The sequence below is a fragment of the Phacochoerus africanus genome, chromosome 10, assembly GCF_016906955.1.
Source record: "Phacochoerus africanus isolate WHEZ1 chromosome 10, ROS_Pafr_v1, whole genome shotgun sequence".
Classification (NCBI taxonomy): domain Eukaryota; kingdom Metazoa; phylum Chordata; class Mammalia; order Artiodactyla; family Suidae; genus Phacochoerus; species Phacochoerus africanus.
Window position 1 is genome coordinate 16611603 of NC_062553.1, and position 12427 is coordinate 16624029.

The 12427-nt window shown below is 38.2% G+C and overlaps 1 protein-coding gene across 3 annotated transcripts in view; it reads right to left on the bottom strand.

Moving 5' to 3' along the window:
• The window catches only part of ADGRA3 (adhesion G protein-coupled receptor A3), a 120252-nt gene that overhangs the window by 24456 nt on the left and 83369 nt on the right, over window positions 1-12427 (bottom strand). For all 3 annotated transcript variants that reach the window (XM_047798439.1, XM_047798440.1, XM_047798441.1), the window contains 3 exons: window positions 10243-10446; window positions 717-930; window positions 297-505 (listed from right to left, as the gene is read on the bottom strand). In XM_047798439.1, the coding sequence (XP_047654395.1) occupies window positions 297-505; window positions 717-930; window positions 10243-10446 (627 nt within the window). The remainder of the gene's footprint in view (window positions 1-296; window positions 506-716; window positions 931-10242; window positions 10447-12427) is intronic.

Below are 12427 nucleotides of genomic sequence, written 5' to 3' on the forward strand. Positions count from 1 at the left end.
AAAAATTGTTTTTAAAAATCCCACCCAAAATTTCTCCAAATTTTAGGGTCAAGGTCTAGTTGGACTGATTCACATATAAAGTTGACCAAAAGTTCATATACCAAATTAAATCCCATACCTATCACTTAGTAGTAATTCAGTTTCCCTTTAAAATCAGAATTACACCAAATGTCATCTCTTACTTCATTAAAGGGAGCAATTTATGTGAAAAATTAAAAAAGAAAATCTTCGATCTTAGCAATGCACAGGGAAAACATTAGAACACTCAGTGTTTATGCATCAACTTAAAGCCATACCATTAAAACCGCGTAGTTGCTAAGGGAGAAGCACTGAATGGTGGTGATATTTTCATCCGAGTAGAGTATATGGCACCCATCTGACTTCCAGCCTCCTTGTCCGTTCAGCAAATCAAAGTCCCACTGGGCGGCCACAGCATCTGCTCCATGCGCGATTCGACGCAGTGTCACGTGGACGGGGATGTGGTGGGTATCGACGTTCACCCCATCTGAAGGAAATGGGGAATGAAAACGTTTCTGAAACAAACTTCATAAGCAATTACATGTCCATGTATACACTAATGGGTACTCTGCAAATCTTTTCCTTCCACTGGTGTCTGGTGAAAACGAGAAGGAACAAAAACAAGCATTTTGGGGACAGTAAATCACAAAGCCGCACTGCCCAGGGACTACAGGCTGACACATGTGCCGCTGACACACCTATCTTGGTGAGAATCACAGGGGTAACCACGGTGCGCCGTTTGCCATCGTCGGCCAAATTGGTCGAATTCCCGGTGGCTGGAAAAAGCTTTCCATTGCGGAATGCGATGAGCTGAAGCTTATACAGAGAGTCATCACTTGGCCGGACTTCTCGTTTTTGCTTTGGTGAGAAAAGGGAAGGAGGAAGCTGAATAGAAGCCTCCACAACAGTGTTCTGGAAACATATTAAAAAAAAAAAAAAAACAGAAATGAAGAAGAGTTGCTATATTAGGAAAGACCAGAAATAGTTTCCTTATGAGTGTTTCTAGTTACTTGGCAAGTATGCTTTTCATGTAGATATAGGAAATGTGATAGTTACAACAATGTCTCAGCTAAGCCAAAAGTCTAAAGATCAACCTCACAGAACAAAAGAAGCATAAAATAAAAAGAAATGCAAACTCTATTGCAAAGTGGTGGAAGCAGTAAACAAGGAATGATTTCAAACGACAAAGCGAATTGTCCCAGTAACTCCATGTTGAAGTAGCCAGCATTAAACAGAACAGGGATCTCAGGGATCGAACTGTGTATGAACTTTATGACAACACGTGGTAAATGAGCACAAAAGGTGCATATCAGAAATCCAAGTATAATTAATGTGGGCTTATGAAACTTTAAGGTGATGTATGGTGGATTCTAACTGTCAAACAGTAGAAAAAAGAAATTACACAAACATAACAGAAGTTTAGATTCACCAAACTCTTATTTTAGCATAAGACTGAGAATAAAACCCGTTGGGTTTAGAAAAACACAGTAACCAAGAGGAACAAGTGAAAACACTGGCTGGGCACCCCGAATGTTCCTCAGATTTTGTTATTAGGAATTTTTAAATTATAAATCATTCATCATTTAATGAAATACAAATCTATACACCAAGAAGGCAAATAATCAACTACCTACAAAATTCCCAATTTCAAGAACTGATCACAAAGCCTTTCTCTTGGTGCCAACCTCTCTCTCCAGTCGGATGTTCATGACCCCAACAGAATTTCCTCGTAAGCAAATCTGATCACATTATTTCAGTTCAAATAACACCTTGGTTCCTGAATGATTAGAAAACATGGCCAAAAAATCCTAAGTATGCCATATAATTGGGCTAAAGTCTTTGCCTCAAATTCTTCTCACACTCCCTATTCTACAGTGAATAACTTGGCCACACTGAATTGACCACTTTTTATGCCACTGTGTAGACATCAGTATTTCTGGCTGAAATGATCTACTCTTCTTTCATCTGGTACACTCAAACTGGTCAGATTTTTAGTAAGTTAATTCTGCTGGCAATGCAAAGGATGGACTGGGATGAGAGAGGCTGGCAGCCAAGAGAAGGGTTTTGCAAAGTCCTATAAATAGAGCTTTGGGGGAATGATTAATTATACAACTCCCTAAGATACTGCTTTTACAGGTAGGGGCTCCTCTTCTGGACTCACACAGCCTTCTGCACACAGCTCCATCATAGCTAAAATCTGCAGCATCACAGTGTTACCCACGGTCTGATCCTTAGTTATTAGAATAGGAGAATTACTGAATGCAAATAATCCTATTTATTTTTAGACTGCCTATGTTAATAATAGTTCCTGGCACTAGTATCTGTTAAAAGTAGCTGATTGTCTATGAAATTAATGAAACTCTGTCACATTTTTTTAAGGTGCTACAGAAGCAAATGATTGGCTGTAGAATTAGTTTTTAACTGTTGTGCTTAGAACAATGTTGTAAATATCTGTTGAAAGAAAGTATTTTGGAAGTTTGAATATTATTTATTATTTTTAAATTGAAGATGCTAGGAAAATATTTAGCAGAACTATTTCACCTGAGAAAACACTTAAAAAGTTTTCTATTGCTCTCACAAATACGATAGGAAAACAAGTTTATTACATAGATGCAAACTATTGCATTTATAGTGGATAAGCACTATTTAGCACAGGGAACTGTATCTAGTCACTTATGATGGGACATAATGGAAGATAATGTTGAGAGAAATAACATATATATATATGTGTGACTGGGTCACTTTGCTATACAGTAGAAATTGACAGAACACTGTAAACCAACTATAATGGAAAAAATAAAAATCATTAGAAAAAAGCAAAGTTTATTATAAATTCATTCACTAATACAGTAAATGTCTATTAAGTATACAAATTCCTCCTAAGTATATAAAGATGCATGCAAAAATGAAAAACATCAATAGATTGATTAGTTAGAAGGTCAAAATCCTGATGAGGAGTAAATTTATTAAAATGTAAATACTTCAAAATTCATAAAATAATTCTGTTGTGAACACAAAAAGACTTGAAAACAAAGCATAGCTTTCTGGGAAAGTATTCCTTAGGATAAATCAAATTAATTTTTAAAAATGAAGTCATCCTATACTTTCTAAAAGAGAGCTGAAAAAGGAAATGAGATATACAATTTCTAAAAGTCAGAATTTTTTCGAACAATCTTAAATTTGTAAAGCCATCCCAACAACAACAAATAAAAAAAACTCAAGTGTACAGACAGATCCCAGAAAAATGAGAACCTCAAATTCAAGGCTGTTACATACTTAATGACTTCTAAAATATCCGAGTCCAATAAATAATATTACTGAATCATCAAAGATCCCCTGGGATGGCCTGGGGGTGCTGGAAAAACAAACTTCACCAGTATCAAGAATATTTCATCTTTATAGTAAAAATGTAGTAACAGTTGCATATTTAATCTCTTTAAAGGAAGTGTTGATTGTTTATTACAGAAGGTTGTAAATCTAATGAAAAAAATCACTGACGAACATGGGTTACCCTTGGGGAAACCCATGTTCTTGGTGTTTGATATCTATCACTAAGGATATTAGTGGATATTATTATGTATTAGTGGGAGACACGGGATTTGAAACAAGAAACCAGGGTTCTGGTCCCAGCTTCACCGTGTAGTATCTCCCTAACTATACTATTCTGTCTACCCCCTCTGAGAATCTCATCAGCCAAGGGGCTTCCTAACAAATGGCTGTGAGGAACAAATAGGACCATGACCATGACAAGCACAAATGGCTTGTGGTATTTTTATTATTCAATAAATAATTGTTATTATTTAAATGGGTGCTCTTTATTATTTCAGGTATACCTCATTTGCTGTGCTTCACAGACAATGCATTTTTTTTGTTTTTGTTAGGTTTTTTTGTTTGTTTGTTTGTTTGCTTTTAACAAATTGACTGAAGGTTTGTGGCAACCCTACATTACCAGGTAGTCAGCATTTCTTAACAAAGTATTTTTTATTTAAGGTACATACATTGTTTTCTAGGCATAATGCTATTGCACATTTAATACACCACAGTATAGTGCAAACATAACTTTTATATGCACTGGGAATCCAAAACCCCTATGACTCACTTTGTTACAGATTTGCTTTATTACAGTTATCTGGAACTGAACCTGTAATATCTCTGAGGTATGCTTGTACTGCCACAGAGTAGCAGGTGGTTATCTGGAGGGGAGAGAGAAAATGCCTTAAAGTAACCGACTTAGCAACAACCATCTTGAACCTCATGTGCTTTGACTTCTACATCTCAGACTTAATTTTGTTCTTTTTCTTTTTAGCCATGCCCCAGCATGCCTAAGTTACCGGGCCAGGGATGGAACCCACGATACAGCAGTGACAACAACAGATCCTTAACCACTAGGCCATCAGGGAACTCCGCATATTTAGTTTTAATTTTTTGTGTGTGTCTTTTTGGCTTTTAGGGCCTTACCCGCAGCATATGGACATTCCCAGTCTAGGGATCCAATCAGAGCCGCAGCTGCCACCCTATACCACAGCTCACAGCAACGCCGGATCCCCAACCCACTGAATGAGGCCAGGGATCGGACCCGCAACCTCATAGTTCATGGTCAGACTCGTTTCCGCTGCACCAAGACAGGAACTCCTAGTTTTAATTTCGATACTAAAAATTGATAAACTATGGACACACTTAAAATTAATGTTATCATGGAGCTCTTATCATGAATTTGAGTTCATATGCATCACTTCCTTATTTAAAATGGTATAAAACTAAAAGAAAATAAGTATCAAAGGATAGTAAACATTTCCACTAGATTTTAACCACATTCTTCTGAAAAAACCTGGACTTCTGAAACTACACAATAAATTAAAATTTTCTGAAGTCCTAATTTTGGTTAAGCCTATAGAATTCTAACAATAAAATTAGAATGGGTTAAAGAACCACAGGAAAAATAATAATTTATTCATGTTTTCTTGGCTACCTATTCACTTGATTTTAAACAAATGTTATGATACATCCTAATTATTTTCTTAGTTATTAACTGCATTCCACCTTTTGATTATCTCATTGGTGAAGATTAACAGAGATTATATTTGTCTTTAGAATATTTTTAACTGACTTTCTTTGCTAATTAAATTTGGCTGTTTAATTTTTATTCAACATTTTTTTGGCTGTTTCATTACTCTGCACTTGGCACTGTGCAAAATCTGGAGACATACGATGAAATAAGCCATGGCTCTTGCCCTCAAATATTCAAAATCTAACAAGGGAGAGACAGCAATAATAAAACAATAAGAGTTAACATTTATTAATTATAACAGGCAATTGTAAATGTCTGCATATTTGCCTCATGAAACCTTGAGTTTAGTATGACTTCATGATTCCTATATAACAGAATGGAACTGAAATTCAGAGAAGTTAGAGTACTTGCCCAAGTTTGCACAGCTTTTAAATGGGGGAGCAGAACATGAACACATTCTTAATAACTATATCCTACGGCCTCTTACTATAATGCAATTCACAGCATATCAGCAACTAATTATTATGGAAAATGAACAAGTCACTATGGGACTAATAGACAATGATCAATTCTGTATGAGGAAGAAAAAGATGCTGTCATCTGAACGGAGTCTTAGAAGAGAGCAGGAGGAATTTCACTGAGCAGGGGTGAGAGTGAGGGCACAAAAAAAGGGCAGAAATGAAGGCAGAAAGCATGAAGATGTGTACAACTGGCTTAGAAAATTAAAAGGACTTCAGTTGGGCTAAACCTAGATGTAGGGGATGAGAGAAATATGGGATGCATAGAAGAAAACGGATTTCTAAATTCCAGTCAAGAAAATTTTAAAGAACCAATTCTTTCTGGCTCCATTAACTGCTCAAATCAAAACACCAAAAGCTGCTGAAAGCTCTCTGTAGTTCATTGAAAACAGAGAAATATTTTGTGATGCTCTCATATCTGACTATGGTACTAGGAGTGGAAGGAAGCCTTTGATTAAGGAAAAAATTAGCTTAGGTGTTGTAAGAGCCAGGTGACAATCTCCAACTGGCTGAATGACTGAGCCAGGCCCTGGGATCCACTTGACTCAGGCACTTTCTGACCACAAGCAAGCCTCAGTCCAGTGCTGCAGTGGTAGGAAACCCATCTGGCTCCTGTGTCTAATAGCACAATGACAGAGAGAAGAGCAGATGTTACAGGAACAGTGAGAAAGAGAAATGAAGATGAGGATGGGTGACAAAGATGAAATGTGGTATTAGGAAAGATTCTCGAAGGTGACATTTCTGCTGGGTGTTATCATAAAATGATGGATATTGGTAAATGATTTAGACCCAGATAAAAATATGAATATCCTCTGTTTACCACCATGTTCTTTGAAATATAGTGACCATGTATATACTATCTTGCTTGAAGAAGGCTATGACAAAAAAGCAGTATCAGTCATAGATTTTCTTGTTCTAGAGAAAGCAGTTATATTCTATAGATATTACTTATGTAAATAAAAGTTATATTAAAAAATAAAAAATAAATAAAACGATGGAGCTGAAGAGGAGAGGGAAGGGGTAGGGATTCTAGTGGAAGCATTAGCAGAAGATTGGCCATTAGTTGGAAGAGACACCAAAGGGAGTTTTCTTTTACTAGATAGACAAGAAGTGGTGGGCAGAGGGCAGATAAATGGCAGATGATAACGTTAACTGAAAGACAGCCTCCAGAGAGAGACCAAGTATTTATCACAACATGTACACGGTCATTTCCCACACTGAGCAGATCCAGGGGTAATGTTCATGATATTGACAATCTGGGGAGTTCCCATCATGGCTCATTGGAAACGAATCCGACTAGTAGCCATGAGGATGCGGGTTCAATCCCACGCCTTGCTTGGTGGGTCGAGGATCTGGGTTGCCGCGAGCTGTGGGGTAGGTCGCAGATGCGGCCTGGATCCCATGTTGCTGTGGCTGTGGCAAAGGCCAGTGGCTACAGCCCCAGTTGAACCTCTACCCTGAGAACTTCCATAAAACACAAAGGAAAACAATCTTAAGCACCAGAAGCAAAGGATCCTATGGGTTCTCTGCTCTGTGGATACCAGCCTTTTAGTTGCTAAAAGTGGACAGACTGAGTCCAACAGGAGAAGGACCAGGGGACCAGGAGGTCAGCTGAGGAGGCACACAGGGGACTGGGGCAGCAGCTATTTGCTAAAGGAGGTACTTCAATATTTTACTACCTGGCATGGTTGGATTGGTACGTGTTGAATGAATACAAGCCCTAGGCAGACCAATCTGTATGAAAAGGAAGGATTTCTGTTTGCTTGCTTTTGTTTTAGATTTTCTTTTTCTTTTTCTTTTTTCATTTTTTAATGTTTTATTGAGGTATAGTTGATTTCCAATGTTGTGATAACTTCTGCTGTACAATCAAGCAATTCAGTTATACACAGACACACATGCACTCTTTTTCAGATTCTTTTCCCATAAAGATTATCACAGAATACTGGGCAGCGTTCCCTGAGCTACACAGGGTAAAGGATGGATTTTTTTAAGAAGAAGCTGGAGACATAGAGACTGAATAGGAGCTCAAGGTGGTCTGGGCAATACGGAACATAAGTCCGATCCAGGCTGTGATTAGTAATAAAGACAGGACAAGAGAGATTCAAGAGACATGTAGAAAGCAACAGAAGTAAAGCCCCTACTGCTAAGGACTCCCTTTTTATGGGTTTCACTTCATATGCTAGCAGCTTCTCCCGTTCAAGGGTGATGTAACAATTATGACATATTCAAGATATCATCTCATAACATCTATTTAGTATACTCAAGGAATTTTTTTAAAAAAAAAGCACAGGCAAAAAGAATAAAAATTGCCACAGTATATAAAATGTAAAAACAAAGTTTTCTGTCAACATGTTAAGGCATTTGGCAGCATCGACATTAAATTTTTTAACTAATTTTGTGTCATGAAAGATATGTACCTTTTTCATTAGATTTAAGCATGTCCATCTATGAAGCATGATTAACAATGTGATGTGTCCTTGATTTCTGGCCATGAGACAATCTTAAAATGACAGAACAGTATGAAATTGACAAATTTCAGCGTGTTCATTTAAAGCCTTCTACTTTAGCAGGTAGAAACTCTCCTTACCCAGAGGGGTAGACTGTGAAATTGATGAAATGTAGGGTTTCATCATTTTTAATCCCTTTCTACCGACGATGATCATCTATGATAGAAGGGTTCATCAATTTTCAGTGCTCCTCAAAGACACACATCTTTCTCTCCTGGGCTTGTATGTGATGCTGTTTCAATGCCTTTTGTGCTATGTTTTTGCCAATAAAAAACACACTAAAGAAGGGAATAGCACGGCCGTGTGCATCAAATACTCTCAGACAGCCAAGAGTAACAAATAAATCTGGCCAACTTTCCTCTGAATACATGGTATTCACTCAACATATTATCATCAGACATTGTGACATAGCTGAGATTGTCAGGGGTGGTGGGGGAAGTTAAGACTCTTTACAAATTTGGCAAACTAGCTCTCCTTTCAGAGGTCAACAGGCTAAAGTATGACAAAATACATTAATTCTTCATTTACTCATTCACTTAGGGCCAAACTCGCGGCACATGGAGGGTCCCAGGCTAGGGGTTGAATTGGATCTACAGCTGCCAGCACACACCACAGCCACAGCAACGCAGGATCTGAGCCACATCTGCAACCTACACCACAGCTCACGGCAACACCAGATCCTTAACCCACTGAGCAAGGCCAGGGATCAAACCCGCAACCTCACGGTTCCTAGTCGGATTCTTCTCCACTGCGCCACGACAGGAACTCCTCATTCAGTATTTATTGAGCACCAAATGTACCAGGACACCAAACACCTATTTGATTGATTATTATGCAGGCATTAAAATGATTGGAGTATCACTTATGATATAATTCAGGGACAAACCAGAAACAAAGAAAGTACTGTGTAATTAAAAACAACAGAGCACACAATTACACGTGGCCACACAGAGCTCAAAGGAAAAACGTGGTTCCGTTAGGTGCTGCAATTGTACTTCCACCCTTTGCTTCAAGGTAGTTTAATGAAACAGCCCTAAACCCCCAATTTTAAAAAGCAATAAAAATGCTTTTAATTTTGCTTGCTGCAATAAAACACAATTTGCGACACATGTTTGTTCACAAATTGTTCACAAACAAATCACATGTTTGTACTTCTGTGTGAAAAATCTTAATATACAGCTGGCCTGATTAAATGCCTGGATTTTCTCATTAGGCCCAGGAGGCACAGAGCCAAGGGCATACAATACTTTTAGGAGGTCTACAAAAATGTTTTCATGCCTTTAAAATCAGCAGCATAAAAACAAACTTTAAAGGCAAAGAAAATACTTTAATGCGTAATATTAATACATTCATCTTTTTACTACTGTAGTCATAAAACATAATTTTGATATATTCACATGGAGAAAAAGGACCAGAGGGCAATCATGCCCAGGCCTGTGAAAGTCATGATGTGTCGCTTCTTGGCCTGAATTTCTTTCAAAACAATAGCAAAGACAATATGAATACTCTCCTCGCTTTGAATAACTTAATAAGGTGTTTTTGTTTTATTTTTTGTGTTTTGTTTTTTACAGCCCCACCCATAGCATATGGAAGTTCTTGGGCTAGGAGATGAATTGGAGCTACGGCTAATGGCCTTTACCACAGCCACAGCCACAGCCATTCTGGATCCGAGCTGCATCAGTGACCTACACCACAGCTTGTAGCAACACTGGATCCTTAACCTACTAAGCAAGGCCAGGGATTGAACCTGCATCCTCACAGAGCTGAGCCACAATGGGATCTCCAATAAGGATATTTTTGCAAAGCAAAAATTTTGAGTATCATCATCATCTATATCCACAGAGGACTGTCCAGGACCCCATCAGACACCAAATCTATGGATGCTCACGTCTCTTACGTAACACGGCATAGTATTTGCATGTAACACAAGCACACCCCCCCTGTATACTTAGTTTAAATCATCTCTAGATTACTTATAGTACCTAATACAATGCAAATGCCATGTAAATAGTTGCCAGGGCACAGCAAATCTAAGCTTGGCATTTTGTCATTTTCCAGGATTTTTTTTTTTTACTGAATATTGTCAATCTGCAGATGGTTGAATCTGCTGATGCATAATCTGCAGATACAGAGGGTCGACTGTATTCCAGTCTAACCGTAAAGTCTCAAATGATTACAGAATACGACATACCTTCAATGCCAGGCTTGAAAACGTATTTGAAACGTTGCACTTAAAGCTCAGCTGTTTATCCAGGTTTCCATCTGGATCCCGCCTCCCATAGTCAGAAAGGCCTGTGCGGTCAGCGGCTGCCACTTTCTGGAACACGGTACATGTCATCCCGGTGAAGCCAGTAGCCTTGATGACATAAGCTTCCAGAGCAATATTGGGTGAATACTTCAAAAGTCAATCAAACAGGAGTTATGAAAGATTTATAATATGGGGGAAAAAAAGCACTTTCAAAGAGTTTCAAACACAAAACACTATACATAGGCTAGAAAAGAAAGCTCAGGTAATTACTAAACCAAGACACTGTTTAGAATAACTGGCAGAAAGAAAAGATGCTGGAAACAAAAGATGTCCTAAAATAGATACCCATGAAGAGGAAAAGGGCATGCCACAAAGGATGGAGGATCAGATGTAAATGAGATGTCAAATAAGAGAATTTGAAGAGTACTTTGTTAGAAACTATAAGCTAAAAATGAAAGTGCCTTATTAAAAAAAAAAACAAAAAAAAAACAGCTAGAGAAGTTGATGGACCCCCTTACTGATCATAATACAAGAAACGTATTAGGGTTTGGGAAACACACTTAAAAAGGCTGCTCATTGAACACTTCATCCCATATTTACTTTTATCTTTCATGGGGACATGAAGTCTCTTACCATTAAGTTTCATCAATAAAAAAAACCTTTGTACAGACTCACTCCAAAGCTGTTTATTCAGAAAAGGAAGGGAGGTGCTTGTGCAAATGGTAATAAACGAAAGATTTTAAAAATAAATTAGGTCAAAAAAATCACCTGAAAAAGATGGCAGCTGCCCCAACAATTTTTAGGGATGCAAGCATGACACTGAACTTGGGGTCCACCGAAACCTTTGGCCTGTTGATACGAACAGCCACAAGGCCCACATCACTCCCATCTGTCAGAACCAGAACAAGGAGGATACGAGAAGTGACAGGCCAACCAGTCTCGTTCACATCCAGCAAGATGACAGGATCTGCCTTCAATTCTGAGGATGAGACAGCATCTCCTTCCTTTCTTTGGAAGGTGATTAATTCTATGCCTACGCTACAGGCAAGGCACAACTGCCAGCACCATAAATGGACAAATTCTTCTTTTAATTTTTTTTTTTTTTTAATGTAGGGCTTTCATGCAACATGTCTCAAGTCCATTGGGAAAATAAATATGCTCAAAGAGCAAAAGGTAGACCTTTCCAAGTACCACAGGTACGGTAGAAAATAAATGGTGGGACTCAAAAATGTTCAGACTAAGGAATCTCTGCATCAGCTTCTGCCCCAAAGACATTGTGAAAAATCTTATGAAATTCAATTATACTTAACAAATTACATTTGAAATGTTTTATTCATCAAAGACACACAATTATAACAAATGTGTGAAGCCTTTCAGTTGAAAGAAAACTGCCATTGTGAGGTGCCCTTAAAAGCTGGATGTATTATAAGTAGATGTATTATTTCCCAGAAACTTTTTGATAACTTTGAAGTGGTATCCAAATACCTACCATGCCTTCTATTACAACCTTGGGTTCTCAGAAGAACCAAGCAGGTTCTTTGTCGTAAGGAACAGGCAAGGCTGAAGCTGGATTGAGATGGATCTAAATGACCCGAGGGGACCAGGTGGGATCCTAAAACTAGCCAGCTTGCTTCCAGTAAAGTCATGCATCTGAGAAAGCAACTACCCTGAACAATGCTGTCCAGAGAGAATCCATGCTATGTTTCCCTTTTATTATTCAGGAAAGTAACCCTTAAAAATTGAGCAAAAGAAACAATAAAACAGTCTCATCAAAAAGTCCCACTGATGGTGTTGCCGTGAGCTGTGGTATAGGTTGCAGACACGGCTCGGATCCTGCGTTGCGGTGACTGTGGCATAGGCCGGCAGCAACAGCTCCTACTAGACCCCTAGCCTGGGAACATCCACATGCCGTGGGGGTAGCCCTAAAAAAACAAAAGACAAAAAAAAAAAGTCCCACTGATGAATGGAAAGACAGTAATCGTGAATTGTATAAAATCAGAGAAGAACATACGAAGCCACTAAAATAGGGAGGAAATGCAAATCATGGGCCAGATCAGAATATGACTACTAAAAAAGTAAAGCATTATCTATCATATTTATCATATTTTATTTTATTTTGCTTTTTAGG